This window comes from Microcaecilia unicolor, chromosome 4 (assembly GCF_901765095.1).
Source record: "Microcaecilia unicolor chromosome 4, aMicUni1.1, whole genome shotgun sequence".
Lineage (NCBI taxonomy): Eukaryota > Metazoa > Chordata > Amphibia > Gymnophiona > Siphonopidae > Microcaecilia > Microcaecilia unicolor.
The window spans coordinates 166,741,799-166,765,131 of NC_044034.1; the positions used below are offsets into that span (position 1 = coordinate 166,741,799).

The window sequence follows — 23,333 nt, forward strand, 5'->3', positions numbered from 1 at the left end:
TCCATAGTCTGCTATTGAGACAAGAAATGGGGAAGCTACTGCTTGCCCTGGGATTGGTAGCATGGAATGTTGCCACTATTTGGGTTTCTGCCAGGTACTTGTGACCTGGCTTGGCCACTGTTGGAAACAGGATACTGGACAAGATGAACCATTGGTCTGACCCAGTATGGATCATGCCTGTAACTTTGAGCTGAGAAAATAGTTATAAGAAATGCAGTTTTCAATGCAAGATCTTTAAGAGATACTTTGACAATTCAAACAACGTTTGTCCCAAGGCCTTAAGAACTAAATTCAGACTCCACTTGGGACAAGTAGGGCGCAACGGTAGTCTAACTTGCATTGCACTCTTTAAAATCCAAACCACATCCAGTAGAAAAGTTGTCTTTTCTAAATGACCCACAAAAAAAGCTAGAGTTGCCACAGCCAAAATTTTGTTGCGATCCTCTTGAAAAAAAATGTCAAAATTTGAGCAATGGGAGTCCAAAAGGGAAGTAAGCCTCTATCTGAACACCAGGCCTCAATGAAGCCAGACTCTAGCACTCCACAACAGGCAAGAGCAAATTGTTTTTGTTTTTTTAAAAACTGGATTATCAACAAATAGCAATAGATAGTAGTATAGTCCAGTTTAAATTTTCTTTATGCCCTCTTAATCTTTAAGAATAGTAGAATCTTTTTTACACAAACACAATTTATAGCACAGATACTTCAGCATCAGAAGTTAATCATATATATATTTTTTGAACCTCAGTGATGTAGATCGCCATCCTTTAGATAGAGTCGATTTAATAACATCAAATTCTTCACTGGTTCTTTTATTTTCTTTCTAAATTTCGTATTCAATACATATAAATTTTTGAACTTATCACTTATCTTTTCAATTTTTCAAAGTTTGTCGGACCCAGGGGATCATCTGCCCGACATGCACGTTTCGCCCATAGTGGGCTGTCTCAAGGACATTCCCCCCATGTTTCTTTTAGCGTCAGCTCAGCAAAAGTTATTAGTCAAGATTCTACTATTCTTAAAGATTAAGAGGGCATAAAGAAAATTTAAACTGGACTATACTACTATCTATTGCCAGACTCTAGCATACACTACCAAATGGGGAATGCTTCCTGGTGTACTAGGCTGTTGGGCTTGAAGCAAAATGGAAATAATCAAATCTGAATAACTGAGGCACCTGGAGTTTCCATCATCACCTGATTCTGGGTTAGAATCTCCCCTCTCTGGAGGTAGTTGGGCCGGCAAATTAATCTCGAGTCTCATGAAATCCGTATACTAAGGTCTTCTGATCCAAAATCTAGAGCAACTAGCACTAGTGGACTGTGATTAAAAAAAATAAAACAAGGATTTTGGACCGGTTAAGACCTATAATAGATATTGCTAGTATAATTACCATGAAATAAGTAGATAAAGGTAAAGGAGTAAAATAAAGGGGAGGTTGTGGGGGGGGGGGGGGGGGGGGGGGGGGGAAAGGATGTAAAATAATGATGTTAGACTAGATGCACATGTACAATTATGACATGACAATGTTTACAAAATGTTTGACTTTATTGGTTTCGTTTGACGTGGTACATCATCAATAAAAACAGTTGAAATATAAAAAACAAAACAAAAAACCAAACCAAAACTCATTCTTCAAAGTACCCAGTCTATCATCAGTCATGGTGGGAATAAGATCCATTACTGGCCAAGGTTGCAACAATGCATCTAGGTCCAAGCCTCACTTCTTTTGGCGGCTGTAACACTGAGAAACTTGTGTTGGTCCTCTTTGCTATCAAGTCCTTAACGGGCAATCCCCAACAACTTCTTATGAGACATAAAAGCTGGAAACGAGTTCCCATTCTCTTGAATCCAGGGAACTCCTGCTTAGAAAATCCACTTGAATATTCAAAATCTCGGCAGCAAATAATGTGTGTGTGAGGTATCAGAAGATTGTTCCATCCACTGAAGCAGCAGGCCTGCTTTCTGGGCTACTGCTGAACTTCTCGTTCCTTCCTGTCTGTTAACGTATGCTGCCACTATTGTGTTGTCAGATAACAGTCTTACTGCCTTGCTTAGGACCATCAGCAATGTTTTCTGAACTGCCCTCAGCTCCAGCCTACTGATAGACCAAGGGGCTTCCACTGACGTCCATTTCTCTTGAGCCATCTGATCCAGGCAGTGGGCTCCCCAACCAGACAAGCTGACATCTGTCATTACTACTAACCAATCTAGAGGTTCCAGAGAAACAACCTTGAGCAGACAGACTCTTCTTCGGGTCCAATGTCCACAGCAGAGATAGGGGTGATATAGTTCAGTAAAGACTTTTGCAAAAGGACACGCATGTACGTGAGCCCAGGGTACTAGGTTTACAGATGTTGCAGTATATTCCAAGGCTTGCATGTAGCCTCAGGCTTGAGCAGCTACAAAGCAAAGGCGATAATGAACCTAATCTTGCAGTTTCAGCATTCTCTTCTCTGGAAGGAAAACTCTTGCTCATGGCATCGAACTTTGCTCCCAAGTAATCTATGGATTGTATAGGAATAAAGTTGCTTTTGGCCAAATTGACTATCAAGCCTATAGACTGAAGCAAAGGGGAATTCTTTACACATTCTCTGACAGGGATGGTAAAATTATGCCTTACATGATAATTTTCTTACTTGCAGAAGATGAATCCAGGAACTGGTAGTGTTGTATCCGCCTATCAGCAGGTGGAGATAGAAAACACTGAAAACTATGCAGTGACCTTGGACGTCCAGCTCCTTACCACTTCAGTGTAGATCTCATCCACAGAGCAGAAAATAGGCAAAAAGAAGTGAAACAAAAGCCCTCCTCACAACAATGCGGCAAGACGGAACAAAAAATTTCAAGGTGAACTATAATACATCCAGGGGCATAGCCAGACAGAAAATTTTGGGTGGGCCTGAGCCCAAGGTGGGTGGGCATGGAATTCCCCCCCCCCCCCCCCGGTACCCCTCCAGTTTGCTCTTCTTTCCACCCCTCCCTGCCCACAAACCCCAAATATTAAATACTTGAGCTGGTGGGGTCCCTAAACTCTGCCAGCTGAAGATTTCCTACTACTCCTCGAGCAACCAGCACTCTTCCAAATGGCAGCCGGTAGCACTTGCCTCATGCTGCTGCCGGCAGGCCATGCATGCTCAGTGCTTTTGCATGTATGAAAACTGAGCATGTGCAGAAGGGCCGGTCTTAGCGTCAGCTCAAGGCAAGTGCTGCTGGCTGACATTTGGAAGAGCGCTGGCTGCTCAAGGACAGAAAATCTTCAGCTGACAAGGTTTGTGAATACCCACCAGCCATAGCAAGAGTGTCACAATCAGGCCCACGCCACTGAATACATCTAATTCTGTATCTCTTCTAGAGTTTCTCTTTGTGTCTCTCCTTTTTATTTATTTTTTAAACATGACAGAAATTATTGACTCGATACAGAAAAAGAAAATGGAGTGCACGAACACAGCAAAAATGGGTAGGGATCCTGGATTCATCTCCTGAGACTACAGGAAAGAAAATTATCAGGTAAGGCATAATTTTACCTTCCTTAGCCTCAGCAGCAGCTGAATCCAGGAACTGGTGGTATGTATAAAAGCAAAAACCGCCGCTCCCCGAGACAGCACCGTAGCCCCAAAATGAGTATCTGCACAAACATCAAATCTGTAGTATTTAACAAAGGAATGTCGTGAAGCCCAAGTCGCCGCCCGACAAATATCATCCAAAGAAAGGATGCTAGATTCGGCCCAAGAGGTAGCTTGCACTCGAGTCAAATGAGCACGCAACTCAGAAGGAAGAGCCCAACCCTCGATAATGTAAGCCGAGCAAATAGCTTCTTTAAGCCACCGAGCAATGGTTGCTTTGGAAGCAGCATAACCTTGTCTAGGACCGGACAAAAGCACAAAAAGATGGTCCGAGCACTGGAATTAATTCGTCGTCTGGAGATACCGAAGAACAGCATGACACATCCAGACAACGAAGAACAGAAAAGTTGTCTGGAAAATCAGAGTTCCAAAAGGAAGGTAGGAATAGATGCTGATTCAAATGAAAAGCTGACACGACCTTAGGCAAAAAGGACAGAACCATCTGGAGAGTAACCCTCGAACCGGAAAATTGTAGGAAGGGTTCCCGACACGACAATGCCTGGAGTTCAGATATCCGATGCGCCGAGGAAATGGCTACCAAAAACATAGTCTTCAGAGTAAGATCTTTATCAGAAGCCAAACGCAGCGGCTCAAATGGAGCAACCTGAAAGGCACTCAGCACAAGGTTGAGCTTCCAAGAAAGTGACGATACATACCTGTAGCAGGTATTCTCCGAGGACAGCAGGCTTCTTGTTCTCACTGATGGGTCGGCGTCCACGGCGGCCTAGGAAAAGGAAAAACCTTTCCAAGTAAATTCTAGAACTTGGCGGGAGGACCCGGCGCGCAGGGCATGCCCATCGCGCATGCGTGTCTGTTTTCCCGCTCAGTTAGATCCAAAAGCAAACAAAGAAGAAGAAGAACAACAACTCCAAAAGGGGAGGAGGGCGGGTTGGTGAGAACAATCAGCCTGCTGTCCTCGGAGAATACCTGCTACAGGTATGTATCTTCGCTTTCTCCTAGGACAAGCAGGCTGCTTGTTCTCACCTATGGGGTATCCCTAGCACCCAAGCTCACTCAAAACAACAAAGAAGGTCAATTGGGCCTCGCTACAGCAAGGACATAACAAAGATTGACCTACGAAGAAACAGCTGAGAGTGCAGCCTGGAACAGAATAAAAATGGGCCTAGGGGGGTGGAGTTGGATTCTAAACCCTGAACAGATTCTGCAGCACCGACTGCCCGAACCGACTGTCGCATTGGGAATCCTACTGGAGGCAGTAATGCGATGTGAATGTGTGGACTGATGACCACGTTGCAGCCTTGCAAATCTCCTCTATGGTGGCTGACTTCAAGTGGGCCACCGATGCTGCCATGGCTCTAATACTATGAGCCGTGACTTCACCCTCAAGAGTCAGCCCAGCCTTGGCATAAGTAAAGGAAATGCAATCTGCTAGCCAATTTGAAATGGTGCGTTTCCCGACAGCGACTCCCTTCCTGTTGGGATCAAATGACACAAACATTTGGGCGGATTGTCTGAAGGGGCTTGTCCGCTCCACATAGAATGCCAATGCTCTCTTGCAGTTCAATGTATGCAACTGACGTTCAGCAGGACGGGTATGAAGACGGGGAAAGAATGTTGGCAAGACAACTGACTGGTTCAGATGGAACTCTGACACCACCTTCGGCACAAACTTAGGGTGAGTGCGGAGGACTACTCTGTTGTGATGAAACTTGAGGAAAGGAGCGTTCACTACCAAGGCTTGAAGCTCACTGACCCTACGAGATGAAGTAACAGCCACCAAGAAAATGACCTTCCAGGTCAAATACTTCAGATGGCAGGAATTCAGTGGCTCAAAAGGAGGCTTCATCAACTGGGTGAGAACGACATTGAGATCCCATGACACAGGTGGAGATTTGACTGGGGGCTTTGACAAAAGCAAATCTCTCATGAATCGAACCACCAAAAGCTGTCCACAGATAGACTTACCGTCTACACGTTGATGAAAAGCACTAATCGCACTCTGTAAGAGCACTCCTCTCTTGTTACCCTATCTACAATAAAAAGGTGGGCGGGTGTTGAGGAGGGTTGGTAGGATGAACTTAAGTTACTGCTTCTTTGTCACAGCAAAGTTTTTGGACCTTATTGATCTTTTTATTATCTTTGTTGTTTTATACGACACCTATACCATCACTACCTTACTTTACATTGTTTAACTGTATTTTACTGAACTGTAGTCTGCCCTACGGTATTGTGTATGCCACATTGAGCCTGCGACTAGTGGGAAAATGTGGGGTATAAATGTGTTAAATAAGATGGACCCTTACAGAGTTAGTCTTGAGACCAGACTCTGATAAGTGTAGAAGGTATTCAAGCAGGGTCTTGCGAGGATCTAGGGCCTTGCTGTCACACCAGACGGCAAACCTCCTCCATTTATGTTTCAACATTTTTATTGACAAACCAATATAGAAATAAAGTTTGTAGAGGAGGAAGTGACGTCAGCGGAGTCAATGGCCGCTTAAGCGACGGGCTCCAGCATACCCGCGATCATTTAGTAAAACACCCCCTTCCTAAAGCGACGAAATCAAAAAACACAGCGGAGCTGTATTAAAGCAAGCAGCAGCGGAGAGCAGCGATGCAGGCACGGAGGGAGGCTATTGATCTGTCTCAGTTCGCGTTTGAAGGTAGCGGGTCCCAGAAGCACATGGCGGAAAGCGAAGAGGCGACCCCGGGCATGCAAGGCTTACCAGGCGAGCAATCTGGGATAGAGCTTTTTCAGACGCAGGAGCCAGCAGAGCAGAACGCCGGCAGCTTTTCGGAGCTGCGGGAGTGGATGAGCGAGATGCACTCCGATATAAAAGCGCTCCGAAACGATCTAGCAACCCTGAGAGCAGACCTAAGAGGCGAGATCGCCAAACTGGGCCACAGGGTAGAAGACGTGGAGAACCGCGTGGAAGACCAAAACGAGGTGATGAATTCTTTAGACTTGCAGGTCTCGGATCTCAGAGTGGGGCAGCAACAAATCAATGACGAACTGGAAGACCTGGAAAACAGGAGCCGGCGATGCAATCTGTGCTTCCGGGGCCTACCGAAGATACCAAACTACCAGGACGCTGAAATGGTGATCCAAAAGGTGGTCAGTTCACTGCTCTCCACCCCAGAAGCTATGTTGGCACCTGAGGTAGTAAGGCTGGATAGAGCGCACCGGGCGCTGGGCCCGACTCGAGCCAATGTACCTAAAGATATCATTGCTTGCTTCAGAGATTTTAATCTGAAAGAGAGAGTACTGAAAGCCGCCCGGCAAGCAAATGATTTCAAATGGGACTCGCACAGCATTGCGATTTATCTGGCGGCAGCAACTCTCAAACGAAGAGCTGAATTAAAACCAATGACTGCTAAGTTGCGCGAGATAGGAGTTCGTTACAGGTGGAAACATCCATTTGCACTAATCTTCTACAAAGATGGCAAAATGCATCAGGTCCAATCGATGGCGGAAGCACGTGCGGTGTTCCCGGAGGGAGAACCGACAGCAGCACGATCGGTTGGTGGTTCAAGCGCACTTCCAAAATGGCAAAGAACGGGCCGCAAGAGGCTACAACACCAGCAATCGGCCGGTCGTATGCCATGAGGAGCTGTTGAGGACATAAGCGAAGTGCTGCGCAGAAGCAGGAATATGCAGCTGCAATATGGACTTCCAGAGACTAGTTCCAGGGCTACTGAAGGAGGGTGAGATAATTAAATGAAGGAGGTATGCAAGGGAGGTGGAGAGAGGGGAGTAGTTGGGGAAATTCAGGTTATCTCTGGTTTGGGATACAAATAGGGAAGGGGGTATATTAATATATCAATATGTTAATGTATTATTGTGTTATGTTAAAATGTTGATTTGTATACGGGTTTACATGTTACACTGGGATCAACAATAAGATAATGAAGGGTGTGCAAGGAGGTCACCTACTCCTAGATAAGCATCATCCTATTTATGGTTGTGATGCTCAGGGTAGTTGGGGAAGGGAGGAACGGGAGGAGGGAGGGACGAGGGAGGTCTAGAGAGGGAGGGGGGATTCCTAGGGAAAGGGAAGGGAGGGGGGATATACTCTCTACTCCTGGTGGTGACTTAGTAAGGAGTATTGCTAGCGGGTATGATGGCAATTAGATGCGGGACCCTGAATGTGCGAGGCCTTAACACCTCTCAAAAACGCAACCAACTGTTTAGAGAAATGATCAGCTTACAAATAGATGTAATATTTGCTCAGGAGACGCTTTTGAAGAGTAGTCATGAATATTTGGTGCGCCATAGGCGCTTCCCCAAGATACAGTACGCCTCGAGTAGAGACAATAAGAAAAAACAGGGGGTCCTTATAGCGCTATCGGGGGCACATCCTTGGACTACACAGGAGTCGGTGAAAGACCCCAAAGGCAGGTATTTATTGCTTGTGGCATCTCTATATGATATCCAATATACCTTGGTTTGTGTGTATGCGCCCAACGAGGGACAGAAGATGTTAACTGAGAGCCTAGAACAGGTGATAACAAAATAAAGCAAAGGGCCACCTGTTGATAGGAGGTGATTTTAACCTCACCTTGGACCCTCGGGTGGACAATTCGGGAGGCCCAGTGGGATATGCCCAGCGAGGTAGAAAGGTAATGAGATGGATGGCGAGAGGGGGAATAGTAGATATATGGAGAGAATTACATGGGTCTGAGAAAGACTTTACACACTACTCGCCTAAATATAAATCTTACTCGAGAATAGACTATTGGCTGGGTGATGGTGGCATCCGGAGTAGACTGCTGGAGGCAAGGATAGAACCATGCTCGTGGACAGACCATTCCGTGGTGGTTCTCGGGTTGTCCATGAGGGGGGGAAGCAGAGGGAGCAGGTATTGGCGAATGAATGAGGCAGTACTTCTGGAACCCCAAAATGTAAAGGAGATTGAATGAGGTATAGAAGAATATATTAAAATTAATGACACAGAGGAGGTTCAACCTACCAGCGTCTGGGAATGGTTAAAGGCGGTGATCAGAGGCCAAATTATTGCGCTACAGGCTCATCTAAATAAAACCAAGAAAGAGAGGGAGGCCGCGCTGAGGGGCAGGCTGGCGGAGCTGGAGAGAGATCATAAAGCAGATCCGTCGGATAACAAGAAGGTGGCAGAAATATATCAGATCAGGGATCAAATCAATGAGATACAGATGACAGAGATAGCAATCCAGATACAACAAGCTCAGCAAGAGCATTTTGAATTTGGAAACAAGGCCAGTAGGTCCTTGGCTCACAAGCTCAAAAAAAAGAGCGCAGCGTAATTATATAGCAGCCATTAACAATAATATGGGGGACAATCTCACCAAAACCGAAAATATCCAGGAAGCGTTTCGGGAATTCTACACCCAACTATACCAGGGGGAGCAGGCTGCCACGCAGGAGGAAATGGAAAGGTATTTGGAGGAAATAGGGCTCCCGAGTATAACAGAGAAGGACAAGGAAAAGCTATCAGCAGAAATCACGTTAGAAGAGGTAGAAAGAGCAATAGCTGATCTCCCAAATAATAAAGCTCCAGGGCCGGATGGGTTTTCAACAAGGTTCTATAAATTGTTTAGAAAAAGATTAGCACCCATACTGTTGAAGGTGCTCTCCTCCTTTGATGTTGAGAAAGAAATGCCCTATTCGTGGAAATTAGCGGAGGTGGTGCTGATATTAAAACCAGGGAAAGATCCGCTTCAATGTGGCTCTTACAGGCCGATATCCCTACTGAATACCGATTATAAAATCTTTACGAAAATCCTGGCGCGCAGACTGCGGGGGATAATGACACGATTAGTACATGAAGATCAGGTAGGATTTATAGAAGGCCGACAAGGATGCGATAATATTCGATGTCTGATGCATGTGATCCAACAAGTTAGAGATGAAGCGGATCATGCGCTACTGTTCTCCCTGGATGCAGAGAAAGCATTCGATCGGGTGAACTGGGCTTTTCCGTTCCAAACCCTGAAGCAGCTAGGGATAGGGAATAGGTTCCTGGCCTGGCTACAACTGTTGTATACTAATCCCATTGCAACCCTGAAGATAAATGGCTCACAATCCAAACCCTTTGAGCTGCATAGAGGTACAAGACAGGGCTGTGCCCTCTCCCCGCTGTTGTTTGCGCTCTCTATAGAGCCCTTAGCTAAGAAGATTAGAGAGCATAAGGATATTCAGGGAGTGAAGAGAGGGAAACGTGAGCATAAAATCATGCTCTTCGCGGATGATATACTGTTGACATTAACTAATCCAAAGCAGTCTCTGGGTCGGGTGATGGAGGTGCTCATTCGTTTTGGGCACATGTCCGGCTTTAAAATGAATACAACAAAGTCGGAGATACTTAATCTTACGGTACCCCCTTTAGAGTGTAGAGAGATATAAGTGGCTTTCCCGTTTATATGGGCTCCAATATCTATTCGATACCTAGGGGTACAGATCATTCCTATTTAAAGCTAATTACCCGCAGAAAGTTAAGGAACTGTTTGAGGAACTGGACCGATGGGAGGGTCCAAATACCTCCTGGACAGGGAGAATCAACGCGATAAAAATGATGCTGTTGCCAAAACTGCTGTATCTCTTTCTGGCTCTGCCACTGCCGATCCCGCGGACCTTTTTCCAGCGGCTTAATCGGAGAATGTTTGCCTATATCTGGAGAAAGAGACCGCCGAGAGTGCGTAGGTCAATGATGTATCAAAAACCAACAGAGGGAGGGATGGGAGTTCCAAATTTTTATCTGTATTACCAGGCGGCCCAATTGAGGGCACTGACTGAATGGTCAGCCAGAGGTACTAAGAAATGGTTGCATTGGGAGAGGGCGTGGATGGGCACCTTTTTCTTAGGGAGCATACTATGGGAACCGAGATGCCTCGTGTTAGCTGGGGTGAAGAGACTCCCAATGAGCATGGCTCACCTGCTGTACACTTGGTTGCAAATCAGAAAAAGATCTTCCCGGAGAGTACGTATTTCCGGCAGATGGCAAAATGCAATGCCCCGGGATTTCCATTAGGAGAGAAAGAAAAAGCATACCAGATCTGGGCCCATAAGGGGCTATATATGCTAGGTCAGTTGTGGGATCATGGTAGGATCAAGGGATTCGAGGAATTAAGGAGGAATTTGATTTGGAGGATAGAGATATGGTCTTCTACCACTGTCTGAGGAACTTTATCCAACAGACAGCCAGTGAGGAGATAGAACTGGCTGAAACGGGATTGGAATGTGCACTAAGAGGGGGTGGAGGGAAGGGGAGCATAACAAAGATATATAGGGCATTATTAATGTTACACACCCCGCAAGGCTACTATACAAATAGGTGGGAAAAGACACTTCAGAAAACTTTCATGAATGAGTGGTGGACGAGTTGTTATAGATTTTTGCTGAAGCCATCCATCGCCCAGCCACTGGCTGAAAACGGATACAAAATTCTCTACTGGTGGTATTATACACCAGAGAGACTGCATAAGATTTACCCAAAGGTATCAGCAGCCTGCTGGAGAGAGTGTGGGAAACATTCATGCATATTTGGTGGGAGTGCCCAAAGGTGAGGGCATTCTGGGAGCGAGTTATTGAAGTGGTCAACCGGATGGGCAGGGGGAAGTATCCGTGCCAGGAGGAATATTGCCTGCTGCACGCACGACCTAAGGACGCCCAAGTCCAAGACCATAAATTACCCATTCAGATATTTGTGGCGGCCAAAATGACGCTGGCACGGGACTGGAAACAGCGGAGATCCCACCATTGTAATGGGTGGGACATAAAGAGGCATATTTTCAAAGCACTTTGGGAGGCTAAGTTCCATAGGATTTTATGGAACTTTGGGAGGCTAAGTGCTTTGAAAATGAGCTTGAAAGTGAACCATATATACCAGATATCTAAATTAACAGCTATGAGAAAAGGGTGCATGCAGTTGTTTCAGAAAATATGGGCACCCTACGAGGAGCAAAGAGATATAATGTGGACGCCACCAGGAGGAGGGGGGGAGGGAAGGGAGGAGGGAGGGATAGGCGAGAGGGAGTAATATGTTACAATGTGATATAAGCTAATATATTGTATAGGGGAGAAAAATGTGAAATGCTAGTTTGGAAATGTGAGATGAAGATGTTTGTACGGTTGGGTTGTCATTTTATTTCAATAAACAAATTAAAAAAAATAAATAAATAAAGTTTGTACACATGAATCTACAAAAGCAATTGTTGTCTGTGATCATTATCGTAATCTAACATTGTTTTTCTTTTCACCCTCCTCCCCCCCCCCCACCCCTCTTCTTTCCAGTGATACCATCCGATGGTTTTATCCTTCACCCCTTCCTCCCCCTGTAAACCTCCTCCATTTAAAAGAGTAACACCTCTTCGTGGAATCTTTCCTGGAAGCAAGCAAGACTCGGGAGACACCCTCAGAAAGATCCAAGGAGGCGAATTCTACACTCTCAACATCCAGGCTGTGAGAGCCAGAGTCTGGGATGCAGAAGTGCCCTCTCGTTCTGAGTGATGAGGATTGGAAAACACTCCAATATCCACGGTTCCTCGGAGGACAACTCTAGAAGAGGAGGGAATCTGACGTGGTCAAAAAGGAGCAATCAGAATCATGGTTCCGCGGTCTTGCCTGAGTTTCAGCAAAGTCTTCCCCATCAGAGGTATGGGAGGATATGCATACAGAAGGCCTGTTCCCCAATGAAGGAGAAAGGCATTGGACGCGTCTGTCGTGGGCCTGAAGTCTGGAACAGAACTGAGGGGCCTTGTGATTGGACTGAGTGGCAAAAAGATCCACCAAGGGGGTGCCCCATGCTCGGAAGATCTTGCGCACCATGCCCGAGTTGAGCGACCATTCCTGAGGTTGCATTAACCTGCTCAACCTGTCGGCCAGACTGTTGTTTATACCTGCCAGATACGTGGCTTGGAGAAGCATGCCATGCTGGCGTGCCCAAAGCCACATCTGGATGGCTTCCCGACACAGGGGGCGAGATCCGGTGCCCCCCTGCTTGTTGATGTAGTACATAGCAACCTGACTGTCTGTCTGAATTTGAATAATTTGATTGGACAGCCGATCTCTGAAAGCCTTTAGAGCGTTCCAGATCGCTCGCAACTCCAGGAGATTGATCTGAAGACCGGATTCCTGGAGGGACCAAGCTCCTTGAGTGTGGAGCCCATCTACATGAGCTCCCCACCCCAGGAGAGATGCATCCGTTGTCAGCACTTTTTGTGGCTGAGGAATTTGGAAGGGACGTCCCAAAGTCAAATTGGTTCGAATTGTCCACCAGTGAAGGGAATTGTGAAAGTCGGTGGACAGCTGGATCGCATCTTCTAGACTCCCCGCAGCTTGATACCACTGGGAAGCTATGGTCCATTGAGCAGATCTCAGGTGAAGGCGGGCCACGGGCGTCACATGAACTGTGGAGGCCATATGGCCTAGAAGTCTCAACTTCTGCCGAGCTGTGATCTGCTGAGACGCTCTGGCTATGGAAACTAGAGACAGAAGGTTGTCTGCTCTCGCCTTGGGGAGATAGGCATGAGCCGTCTGTGAATCCAGCAGAGCTCCTATGAATTCTAGCTGTTGAACTGGAAAGGAGATGGGACTTTGGGTAATTTATAACAAACCCGAGTAGCTTCAGGAGTTGGAGAGTCATCTGCATGGACTGTAGAGCTCCTGCCTCTGAGGTGTTCTTCACCAGCCAATCGTCGAGATAAGGGAACACATGCAGTCCCAGTCTGTGTAGCGACACTGCAACTACTTCCAGGCATTTTGTAAAGACCCCTGGGCACAGACGCGAGACCAAAGGGTAGCACACAATACTGAAAGTGCTGTGTTCCCAGACGGAATCGAAGATACTGCCTGTGAGCTGGAAGTATCGGGATGTGTGTATAAGCATCCTTTAAGTCCAGAGAGCATAGCCAATCGTTTTCCTGAATCATGGGAAGAAGGGTGCCCAGGGAAACCATCCTGAACTTTTCTCGAACCAGGTATTTTTCAGGCCCCTTAGGTCTAGGATGGTACACATTCCCCCTGTTTTCTTTTGCACAAGGAAGTACCTGGAATAGAATCCCAGCTCTTCTTGCCCGCGTGGAACAGGTTCAACCGCATTGGCGCTGAGAAGGGTGGAGAGTTCCTCTGCAAGTACCTGCCTGTGCTGGAAGCTGAAGGACTGAGCTCCCGGTGGGCAATTTGGAGGTGTGGAAATCAAATTGAGAGAGTATCCCAACTGGATTATTTGAAGAACCCATCAATTGGTGGTTATGAGAGGCCACCTTTGGTGAAAAAATTTTAACCTCCCCCCGACCGGTAGATCGTCCAGCACAGGTACTTTTATGGCAGCTATGCTCAACTGGAGCCAGTCAAAAGCCTGTCCCTTGCTTTTGTTGGGGAGATACAGGGGCCTGGTCTGGGCGCACGCTGTTGACGAGAACAAGCATGCTGGGGCTGTGCCTGAGAAGGCTGTTGGGAATGTGGATTGTACCAACGCTTATTGTAAGCATAGGGAGCAGTCCTCCTTCCCCAGAAAAAACGTCTACCTGCTGAGGTAGATGCTGAAGGCGCCCGGTGGGAGAGCTTGTCGAGGGCGGTTTCCCGCTGGTGGAGCTGCTCTACCACCTGCTCGACTTTCTCGCCAAAAATATTATCCCCCCTGGCAAGGAACATCCGCAAGCCGCTGCTGGGTTCGACTATCCAGGTCAGAGGCATGCAGCCATGAGAGTCTGCGCATCACTGTACCTTGAGCAGCTGATCTGGACGCAACATCAAAATTCCTGGACAGGAATTTACGACACGCCTTCAGCTGCCTGACCACCTCCTGAAAAGGCCTGACGTGCTCTGGAGGGTGCTTGTCCACCAAGTCCGTCAGTTGCTTAACATTGTTCTGCATATGGGTGCTCTTGTAGAGCTGGTATGATTGGATCTTGGACACGAGCATAGAGGACTGATAGGCCTTCCTCCCAAAAAAGTCAAGAGTCCTAGATTCTCGCCCCGGGGGCGCAGAGGCAAAATCCCTAGTACTCCTGGCTCTCTTGGGAGCAGAATCCACAACCATAGAGTCGTGAGGTAATTGCGACCTCATCAACTCAGGTTCTCCGTGAATCCGATATTGGGACTCAGCTTTTTTGGGAATGGTGGGATTACTGAGTGGTTTTGTCTAGTTCCTAAGCAATATCTCTTTAAGGACATTATGCAAAGGGACAGTGGATGACTCCTTAGGTGGTGAAGGACAGTCAAGGACCTCGAGCAGCTCAGTCCTGGGCTCATCCTCAGTTACCACCGGGAAGGGAATGCCCACAGACATTTCACAGACAAATGACGAGAAGGTGAGACTCTCCGGTGGAGAAAGCTTCCTCTCAGGTGAAGGAGTAGAATCAGAAGGGAGACCGCAAGACTCCTCGGAAGAGAAATACCTGAGGTCATCCCCTACATCCCACGAGGCATCCTCCTCGGTATCGGACAAGAGTTCTCAAACTGCAGTCCGAAATCGGGCCTGTCTCAATGCCGAGAAATGCCGTCCTCCATGGCGATGTCGAGAAGTCAACTCCCATGCCGGCGGCGATGAAGCTCCCTCCAGCGATGTCGATGGGGAGTCGACCAGAGCCAGCTGCCGCTTCCATTGACGGTACCGAGGGCGCAAGCACCCCCGGTACCGAGACAGACTGACACAGCAGCCCTTCCAGGAGGCCTGGAAGAAGGGCTTGGATGTGCTTGTCTAGAACCGCTGTCAAGGAAGGCTGTGGGCCCGTGCAGAAGTCGGCGACAGAATCTGTGGAGACCTGGGAGGCTGTACCGGGCTGTCCGAAGATCAACGAACAGACACCTCTTGTATGGAGGATGAGAACGCCTCCAGGCGTCGACGCTTCTTGGGTGCTGAATCCTTCTATGCCCCTGAGCTCCTGGTACCATGTCTTAAAGACCGATGACGATGCTTCTTCGCCTTCGCTTGAAGCACATCACCCGCATTCCTTGGTACCGATGAGGAGGACGCTGAATCCAGATGCCTCCTGGGGTCGGGTCCGACAGTGGTCGGTCCCGGTGGGCCTGCACAGCAGGAGACTTCGAGACAGGTGGAGACCCACTCGACGGCCCACTGGTCTGAGTAATCTTGGCCCACTATTTGTAAATAAAAAAAAAAAAAAAAGTCAGTCAACCTCCAATTGAAATGTTTGAAGAGTGAACCTGCGCCCCATCATTGCGTAGAACGACCTGGAGACTGAGATCTGGGCTGCAGCTCCCCGACGCCCGCTTGTCACTCCAAAAGGAGGACTTCTGCTGGAATCTAGGGCGCTGGAAAGAAGAACCATGACCCAGACGATAGCAGTGAGTCGCAGAAAAGAGGTCTTGAAACTGGAAATGCTGACCCAGAATCATGAACCTCAGAAAACACAGAGGACATTCTGTGCACCACTGATGGCTGCCATCCAGCTTGAGGCAGGCAGCCTTGTATACAGCCAGGTAAAAATCTGGGGGAAACCATCTGAGGAATCCCCCCATCACTCCCCATGGCACCAGTGCTTGAGTGACCCAGGAGTGGTGCAACTGCCTCCAGCCATAGAGGCTGCTCAAAAATTGGGGCAGTCTCCAAAATGGTAGAGGTTCCTACCAAAGTTGGGAAAAGTGCCATATCTGATTCCCTGTCCCATAGGTGACATCCATATCCCCATGATGAACCAGCTGCACTAGCCACCACTAGTACAGCTCCCTTGGGGTTCTGTATAACTGACACGATGCCCCCGAATCTGCCAAACCCTAGCATCCACATGATTGACAGCATTGGGGCCTCTCACTGCTTATCACTCTGTGCCTCAGAAGCTTGCACTGCCTCTCCCCCTGCTTCCTCCCACCACAAAATCAATCTGAAAACAGAGTAAGGCACAAGTAAATTATGTTCAATCCTTATGACCCTCTGACCAAACTCAAAAATGAGAGGGGGGGAGAAAGGAGGAGCACACTGGCCACCCAAGTATAACACCCATTGAGAAGAAAAGACTCCTGTAACCATCAGCCCCTAACCACAACAAAAAGGCAAAGCACTGAGAGGGAGGCGGCTATAAAAGTGTTTTTTTTGTTGTTTTTTTTTTTTAAACACAGCAAAGCAAACACCACCCAGGAAATTTTCCTAATCCTCTCCCAGGCTCCCCAGACTAATCAAAACTGCACAGGCTTACCATATCCACCATCTGCTGGAGAATGAGAAATACTGACCAAGGGCTGCACAGGACAGTTATAGGTTCATTCCGTAGTCAGCAGTTCAGTCTCCAGCAGATGGTAGGAGTGCATAACCCAACAGTCTGGACCAGTCTGGAGGGATATGAGGGAAGTACTTAGTTTCTGTGAAGGTTCCTAATGTATTTACTTATAAAAAAGCAAAGAAGAGACAAAAACTCAAACCCTGGCCATCATGTTTTACAGTTTTGGTTTCTAGGGCACTTGCAATCCACTTAAATGTACAGCACTCTGAACCAGACACCAGGTAAAGTATACTGGCAGCCAACAGCAAAAACTTAGCAATTGAATGTCACTCTTGCACTTGGGTTCTAGATACTGCCTAGTCACCTACCTGGGAAGCTGTCCCATTATTTTAAGAATAGTTCTCTAAATTAGACAACCAGAAGGCCAGATCTGACCTGTGGAGTTCAGACCCTAAATAAATCTTCACCTTTTAATCTCACTGGGGTTGCTTTTTCCTTTATCATCACTGAAGCAAAAACAGCAAGGCTTGTGTTCTTGCTTAGAATCCTTTTCCCTCAAAAGGGAGGACAGGAGAGGAGACCAATACTTAAGCAGGCATGAAGGCAGGGCACTTTCATCATAAATGATTAGAGGACACGACAATACTTGAAAAAAAAAAAATCTGAGAGCTGCAATCATTCTTCCTACTACCTGAAAAAAAGGCAAAGGCAGGAGAAGAAGGGGGGTGGGGAGGCAGATGGAAAATACTGCAAACCCAGGGGAAGAAAGCAGAAATGAAAAGGTATAAAGTAGAAAATGTTGCTTAAACTGGGACTTCCCGAAAGCATATTTTAAACAGTTAAAAAAAACAAAACAAACATCAGAAACACTTTTTCCATAGCATTCCCCATACTTCTCTTCCTGCGTGTACTCCGCCCCACATGACAATTCCATTCAGCTGTCCTCTCCCATCTACTTCCCATACCAGACTAAGAATCCTACCATAATACTTTTCACCACCTAATTCTTTCTTTCTGCTCTCGCCTCATTCCTCCACCAAGTGAAGCTGTTCTCACTGCCTGTCTCATTTCTCCTGCTCTCGATAGAACAGTTGCAATACCTTGAGTTTGCCAGTGGCTTTAGCCATCTTTTCAAATCCAAGGTGCATCAAGAAGGTGGGCAGGGCATCTTGTGCTTTTTTGCGTACATCTCCATTGCGATCCTCTAGGCAAGAGTACAGGTGAGGCACACACAAGATCAAGTCAGAGGGGACCGAGCGTAGAGTGGGCAACTTCTCAGCCAGCCAACCAAGGAGCTAAAATGCACAAATGAAAATAAAACTGGGATACAGCACCTTTACTTTACAGAGTACATGACTTCATGAAAGTTCTACCTCACTGTTTTAGCATTTATGTCAAATGATCCCCTCATTCCATTAAGTAAACAGAGCCCACTAGATGAGAGACATGAAACCAAGCAGAAAAGAATCCTAGATGCAATGGATTTAGAATCAGTACATGGAACAGCTTTAACCAGATACAGTCAATGTTCTTTAATTCCTCCTCAACCCATTTCTACCCATCCTCCAAAAACTCTCCATAACTAACATATGACCTCCACTGTATGAATACCTTTAATATTCTATAAGATTGGTTCATTTTTGACACACACACCCTGCAAGAAAATCATTTCCAAGTATGCTACATTAGGTGCAAACCTCTTGTCTTAAAAAAGGATTTTCCTTCTTGAGCTCCTCTGAGAAATCCTCTCCTTCAAGCCATTCCTTCATGCCGGTCTGTTCCACCCAGGAGTTTAGTGTAGCCAAGGCTACTGCTCGCACATTGTTCTGGAGCAGACAAGACAGGGTCATGTCATACAACAGTCCACATGTATAGATTTATCTTCTAGAGACCATAACAGTTAAGAGGAACAAACAAGAATAGTAGAGATTCAGTCATAAAAAAAAAAAAGAGACACCATCACTGAACCTTTCATTAGTTGAAACATTTTTTTACAGCATTACTTTGAAAGGGCAATGATTTAGCAGTTTTGAAAAAACAGTTTGAGAGCTTTTATTTCTGTACACAGTGCAACTTTTTCCAAAGCTGGCATCTTCCTGAATGGAGGCTCAAAATATTAAAATCTGCCTTTTTCTCTTTCTCCAATCTATGGGTATGTTTTTTGGTTGCTACATGTAGTCTGATAGCTCTTGGAGCTATTTAATCTGAAACATCCTAACAGTCAATGCTGATACATTCTTGGATGTATAAAGGAAAAACTAGCTATGTAAAAGGCAAAATTAGGTCTTTACCTGCTAAATGTTTTCTTTAGTCCCTCCAGATCAGCACAGATGAATGGGCTATACACCTCTACCAGCAGGTGGAGACTGAGAACCACCCACTTCTAATTAACCTATAAGTGGGCTGTGCAGATCACCTAAAGTCAGTCACCGAAAAGCCAAGCAGATTGAGCCACTTCTTAGCCTAAGCCACCCTCTCAGAGCTGACAGTCCGCCAGCCAGCCCAGAGGACCCGTGCTGCTGACTGTAACAAATTCACTTCTCTTTCTTGCTTTCCTGTCTGGATTTTAAAAAATGCTTTTTCCCCCTTTAAATTTGGTTTACTTGAAATGTCAAATAAACAACCACCAACAGAGAGACTCTGCAGCCTCAACTACAAAAATCGTAGTATTGAAGGGGGTATGACCCACACGACAAATTTCCACACAAGGGAGAGTTCTGTGCCGGAATGGAAAGACTAAACAAAGAAAATTACCAAGTAAGACTTAATTCCGCATCCCTCCAGACCGGCACAGATGAATAGGAAGTACCAAGCAGCGACCATTAAGAGTGGGACCTCATGAGTTCCACCTCCAACACATGTGCACCAAAAACTGCAATCTGACAGGCCTGTCTACCAGATAGTGCAGCACAAAGAAAAAATAATGAGGATCACAAAGCTGCCTTACAAACTATCCTGAGTCATGCATAATGTAACTGAAACCTAGTGGCGTCCTGTTTGACTTCCATCAGAGCAGCAGCAGTTGCGAAAATTGGATGTGCAATAAGCACGCACATCTGCAGGAGTTTTGGCATTCAGATCGCTTATCCTGCAGGGCGGTAGGCGTAAAGGGGAGGCGGCCTCTAAGGCCATGAATGCTAGGAGGACCAAGGAAGCCATGGCACTGGTGTACCTTTTGCAAAAGAAGCCTATTCCAGCCTTTAAGGCTCATTCCACTAGGGGGCAGGCTGCTGCAGCGGCCATGAAAGAAAAACGTAAAGGAGCCCTGAAGTCGGTTACATCTAAACCAGCATGTCCAAGCCTTGTGACTAATATTTGCAGCGGCAACTGAAGAAACGCAGAGTCTTGGCGTTGCAAAAAGTGGCCAGCAGATCCATAATTGGAGCTCTCCACCTTTTGACAATTAGACTGAAGGCACTACCTACCAGAGACCATTATCCAGGATCTATTTTATTTTTGTTACATTTGTACCCCGCGCTTTCCCACTCATAGCAGGTTCAATGCGGCTTACATATTATATACAGGTACTTATCTATCACATTCCTGCTGAGTAAAAACAACAAACATTTTCCATGCCCACGACATGTGCTGTGGACAGACCCTCAAGATTACTCTGCCCACTCCATTAAAAGAGCAACCTCTTGTGTCAAACAGCTCTTGGTACCTCCATGACGACTGATACATGCCACTGTGGTCACATTGTCCAACAAGATCTGTACCGCTTTGCCCCAGAGAAGATCGAGGAAAACTTGCAGAGCTAGACCAATGACCTTGGTCTCCAACTAACTGATAGACCATCAGGCCTTTATTGGTGACCACTGACCCTGCACAGACTGGCCCAAACAATGCATCCCCCAGCCCAAAAGACTGACATCAATCGTGACCACCATCCACTGCAGCAGATCCAAAGACACACCTCTCAAGAGATTGGTCGAGTCCAACCCCAGCGCAAACTGTGCCATGTAAGACTGCACAGCGGAACAGTCATTCCCAGTGAGCCCACTGCACCATCTACAAGCTCACTGCCACCAACACATGAAGATAATCCTGTACCTGAGGGCTATGGACCACAGGAAGCAGGTCCAAATATGAATTTGAAGCTTCCCAATCTGGCCTTCTGGCAGAAATATTCAGCTTTGCTGTGTGCTGAATTGAACTCTCAAATATTCCAACTGCTTTTGGCCAGGTTAACAACCCAGCCCAAAGACTGTAAAACCTGAATCACTCGACTGGTGGCTAATGCACTCTCTCCTAAGGGGGACTGCGGATGAATCCGCCAATCGTCAAGTAACAGGTGAACCAAGATGCCCTCCTTCCTAAGGGACTTGCTGCCACACCACAATGACTTTGGAAAAGGTCTGACAAGCTGTGGACAGCCCAAAAGGCAGTTCAGTAAAAACTGCGAAAAAAAAAAGAAAAAGAAAAAGAAAGTGCTGTGCACAGGCCGAATGGGAATGTGAAGTTACACCTCTGTGAGATCCAGGGCCGTGAGAAACTTGTCTGGCAGCACTGTCACTATAACAGATCACAAATTTACATGTGAAATGTGGGCTAGCAGAGGGCTCAATTTACCTCCTTCAAGTACAAGATGAGACAGAATGAACACTCTTTTTTTGAAACTACAAAGCAAATGGAACAACAATCAGAGCCCACCCTTGTCCTGATGGTCCTGAGGTTGACCAATCTCTGCAGGGTCTCCCAGACTGCCCCTCACCTTCCAAGGAAGCCCAAAAAGGAGACACCACAAAGGCCTAGCCCTCCTGAGAAAATTGAAGAGTCATGGGATAGGAGGCATGTCCTTCTGTGAATTAGGAATTGGTTATTGGATAGAAAACAGGGAGTAGGGTTAAATGGCCATTTTATCTCAATGAAGGAGGGTGAATAGTGGATTGAGGAAGAGATCTGTATTGGGACCGATGCTGTAACATTTATAAATGATCTGGAAAACGGAACGAGTGACATGATTAAATTTGCAGATGACAAAACTATTCAAATTTGTCAACACACATGCAAATTGTGAAAAATTGCATTAGACATTAGGAAACTGCAAGACTGGGCATCCAAATAGCAGATGAAATTTAATGTGGACAAATGCAAAGTGATACTGTGGCAAAATGATGGATTTTCCAGCATGTGAAATATTTCATGAAGTGTATTTCTCTAGTTTGGCCAGCAGGTGGTGTATGTTATTCAGAGAAATGACTGTTACGCCTTTAGTTTAACACAAATAGGAAATAACCTGCAGTGATGTGGCCAGTTACTTTTAAAAAAAATGTTGCTCTGGGCTCTGAGTGGCCCAAGAGTTCAAATTCTGTCTGGAGAGAGAGAGAGAGAGAGAGAGAGAGAGAGAGAGAGAGAGAGAGAGAGAGAGACCCAGTGAGTAGTTATATTCTGTACCTTGTGAACAGCTATATTTCCTGTACTTCCCAGGCATTATCCAGGTAGTGATAAAATGTTTAGTTTTATAATTGATCCATATTCAGTTACCTGATATTTTCCATCTGTTTTTATAGTTCATTATGGGAAAATTAGGTCTTGGTAATTTTCTTTCCTTTAGTCACAGCTGATGAATCCATTAACTGATGGGTTGTATCCGCCCACCAGCAAGTGGAGACAGAGAACACTGAAAAACCATAGTGCCTCTTGGATGGCTAGCCCCAACTGCCTTCAGTATTTGAGATTTCCAAAGCAGAGTGAACCATAAAGGTATAATAACATAAACTTTCCTCACAGCAAACAATCGCCCCAGAACAGGAGCATCAAAGGAGGGACGATGTCAACATCATGAAGAAATTCTGATAACTGTTTTCCAACTTCTCCCAATGAGATTTATATCTGCATGAAAGATATGAACAAAAAACAAAGTCAGACAGGGAGGGATCATGGATTCATCTGCTGTGACTAAAGGAAAGAAAATTACCCAAGTAATTACCCTTCCTTGTCATCAGCAGCAGATGAATCCATTAACTGATGCGATGTACAAAAGCACTCCCTAAATAGGGTGGAAACAGGCCACACCACAAGCCAATACTTGAGCTCCAAAAACAGCGTCCTGCTTCGCTGCAACATCCAGCCTGTAATGCCGGGCAAAAGAGAGCTGAGAAGCCCAAGTAGCCGCACTACAGATCTCTTGAAGAGAGAGTGCACCCGTTTCAGCCCACGAGGAGGAAATGGCTCTCGTGGAATGCGCCTTAAACGCTTCAGGCGGAGACCGACCTGAAAGCACATACGCAGCAAAAATTACTTCCTTGAGCCAATGGGCTATAGTGGCTTAAGACGCTGGGCCTCCAAGCCAGGACCTGACAACAAGACAAAAGGTGATTATAAGTCCTGAAGCCATTTGACATCTGTAGATACTGCAACAGCGCCCTGTGGACATCCAGAAGATGTAACTGCCCAAAGGAGTCCGGGAACTCTTCCCTAGAAAAGGAAGGAAGAAAAATGAGCTGGTTCAGGTGAAATGCTGAAACCAACTTAGGCAGGAAGGAAGGCACTGTACGTACCGTTACTCCAGACTCCGAGAATTGCAGAAGGGTCCCAACAGGACAGCGCCTGCAGCTCAGACAGCGTCTAGCCGATGTCATGGCCACC

The 23,333-nt window shown here is 46.4% G+C and overlaps 1 protein-coding gene across 3 annotated transcripts in view; it reads right to left on the bottom strand.

Annotated features, from left to right (window-relative positions):
* Nucleotides 1–23,333, bottom strand: part of CKAP5 (cytoskeleton associated protein 5) — a 421,631-nt gene that overhangs the window by 188,972 nt on the left and 209,326 nt on the right. For all 3 annotated transcript variants that reach the window (XM_030200874.1, XM_030200876.1, XM_030200875.1), the window contains exons 24-25: nucleotides 18,440–18,568; nucleotides 17,843–18,037 (exon numbers count right to left, since the gene is read on the bottom strand). In XM_030200874.1, coding sequence (XP_030056734.1) covers nucleotides 17,843–18,037; nucleotides 18,440–18,568 — 324 coding nt within the window. The remainder of the gene's footprint in view (nucleotides 1–17,842; nucleotides 18,038–18,439; nucleotides 18,569–23,333) is intronic.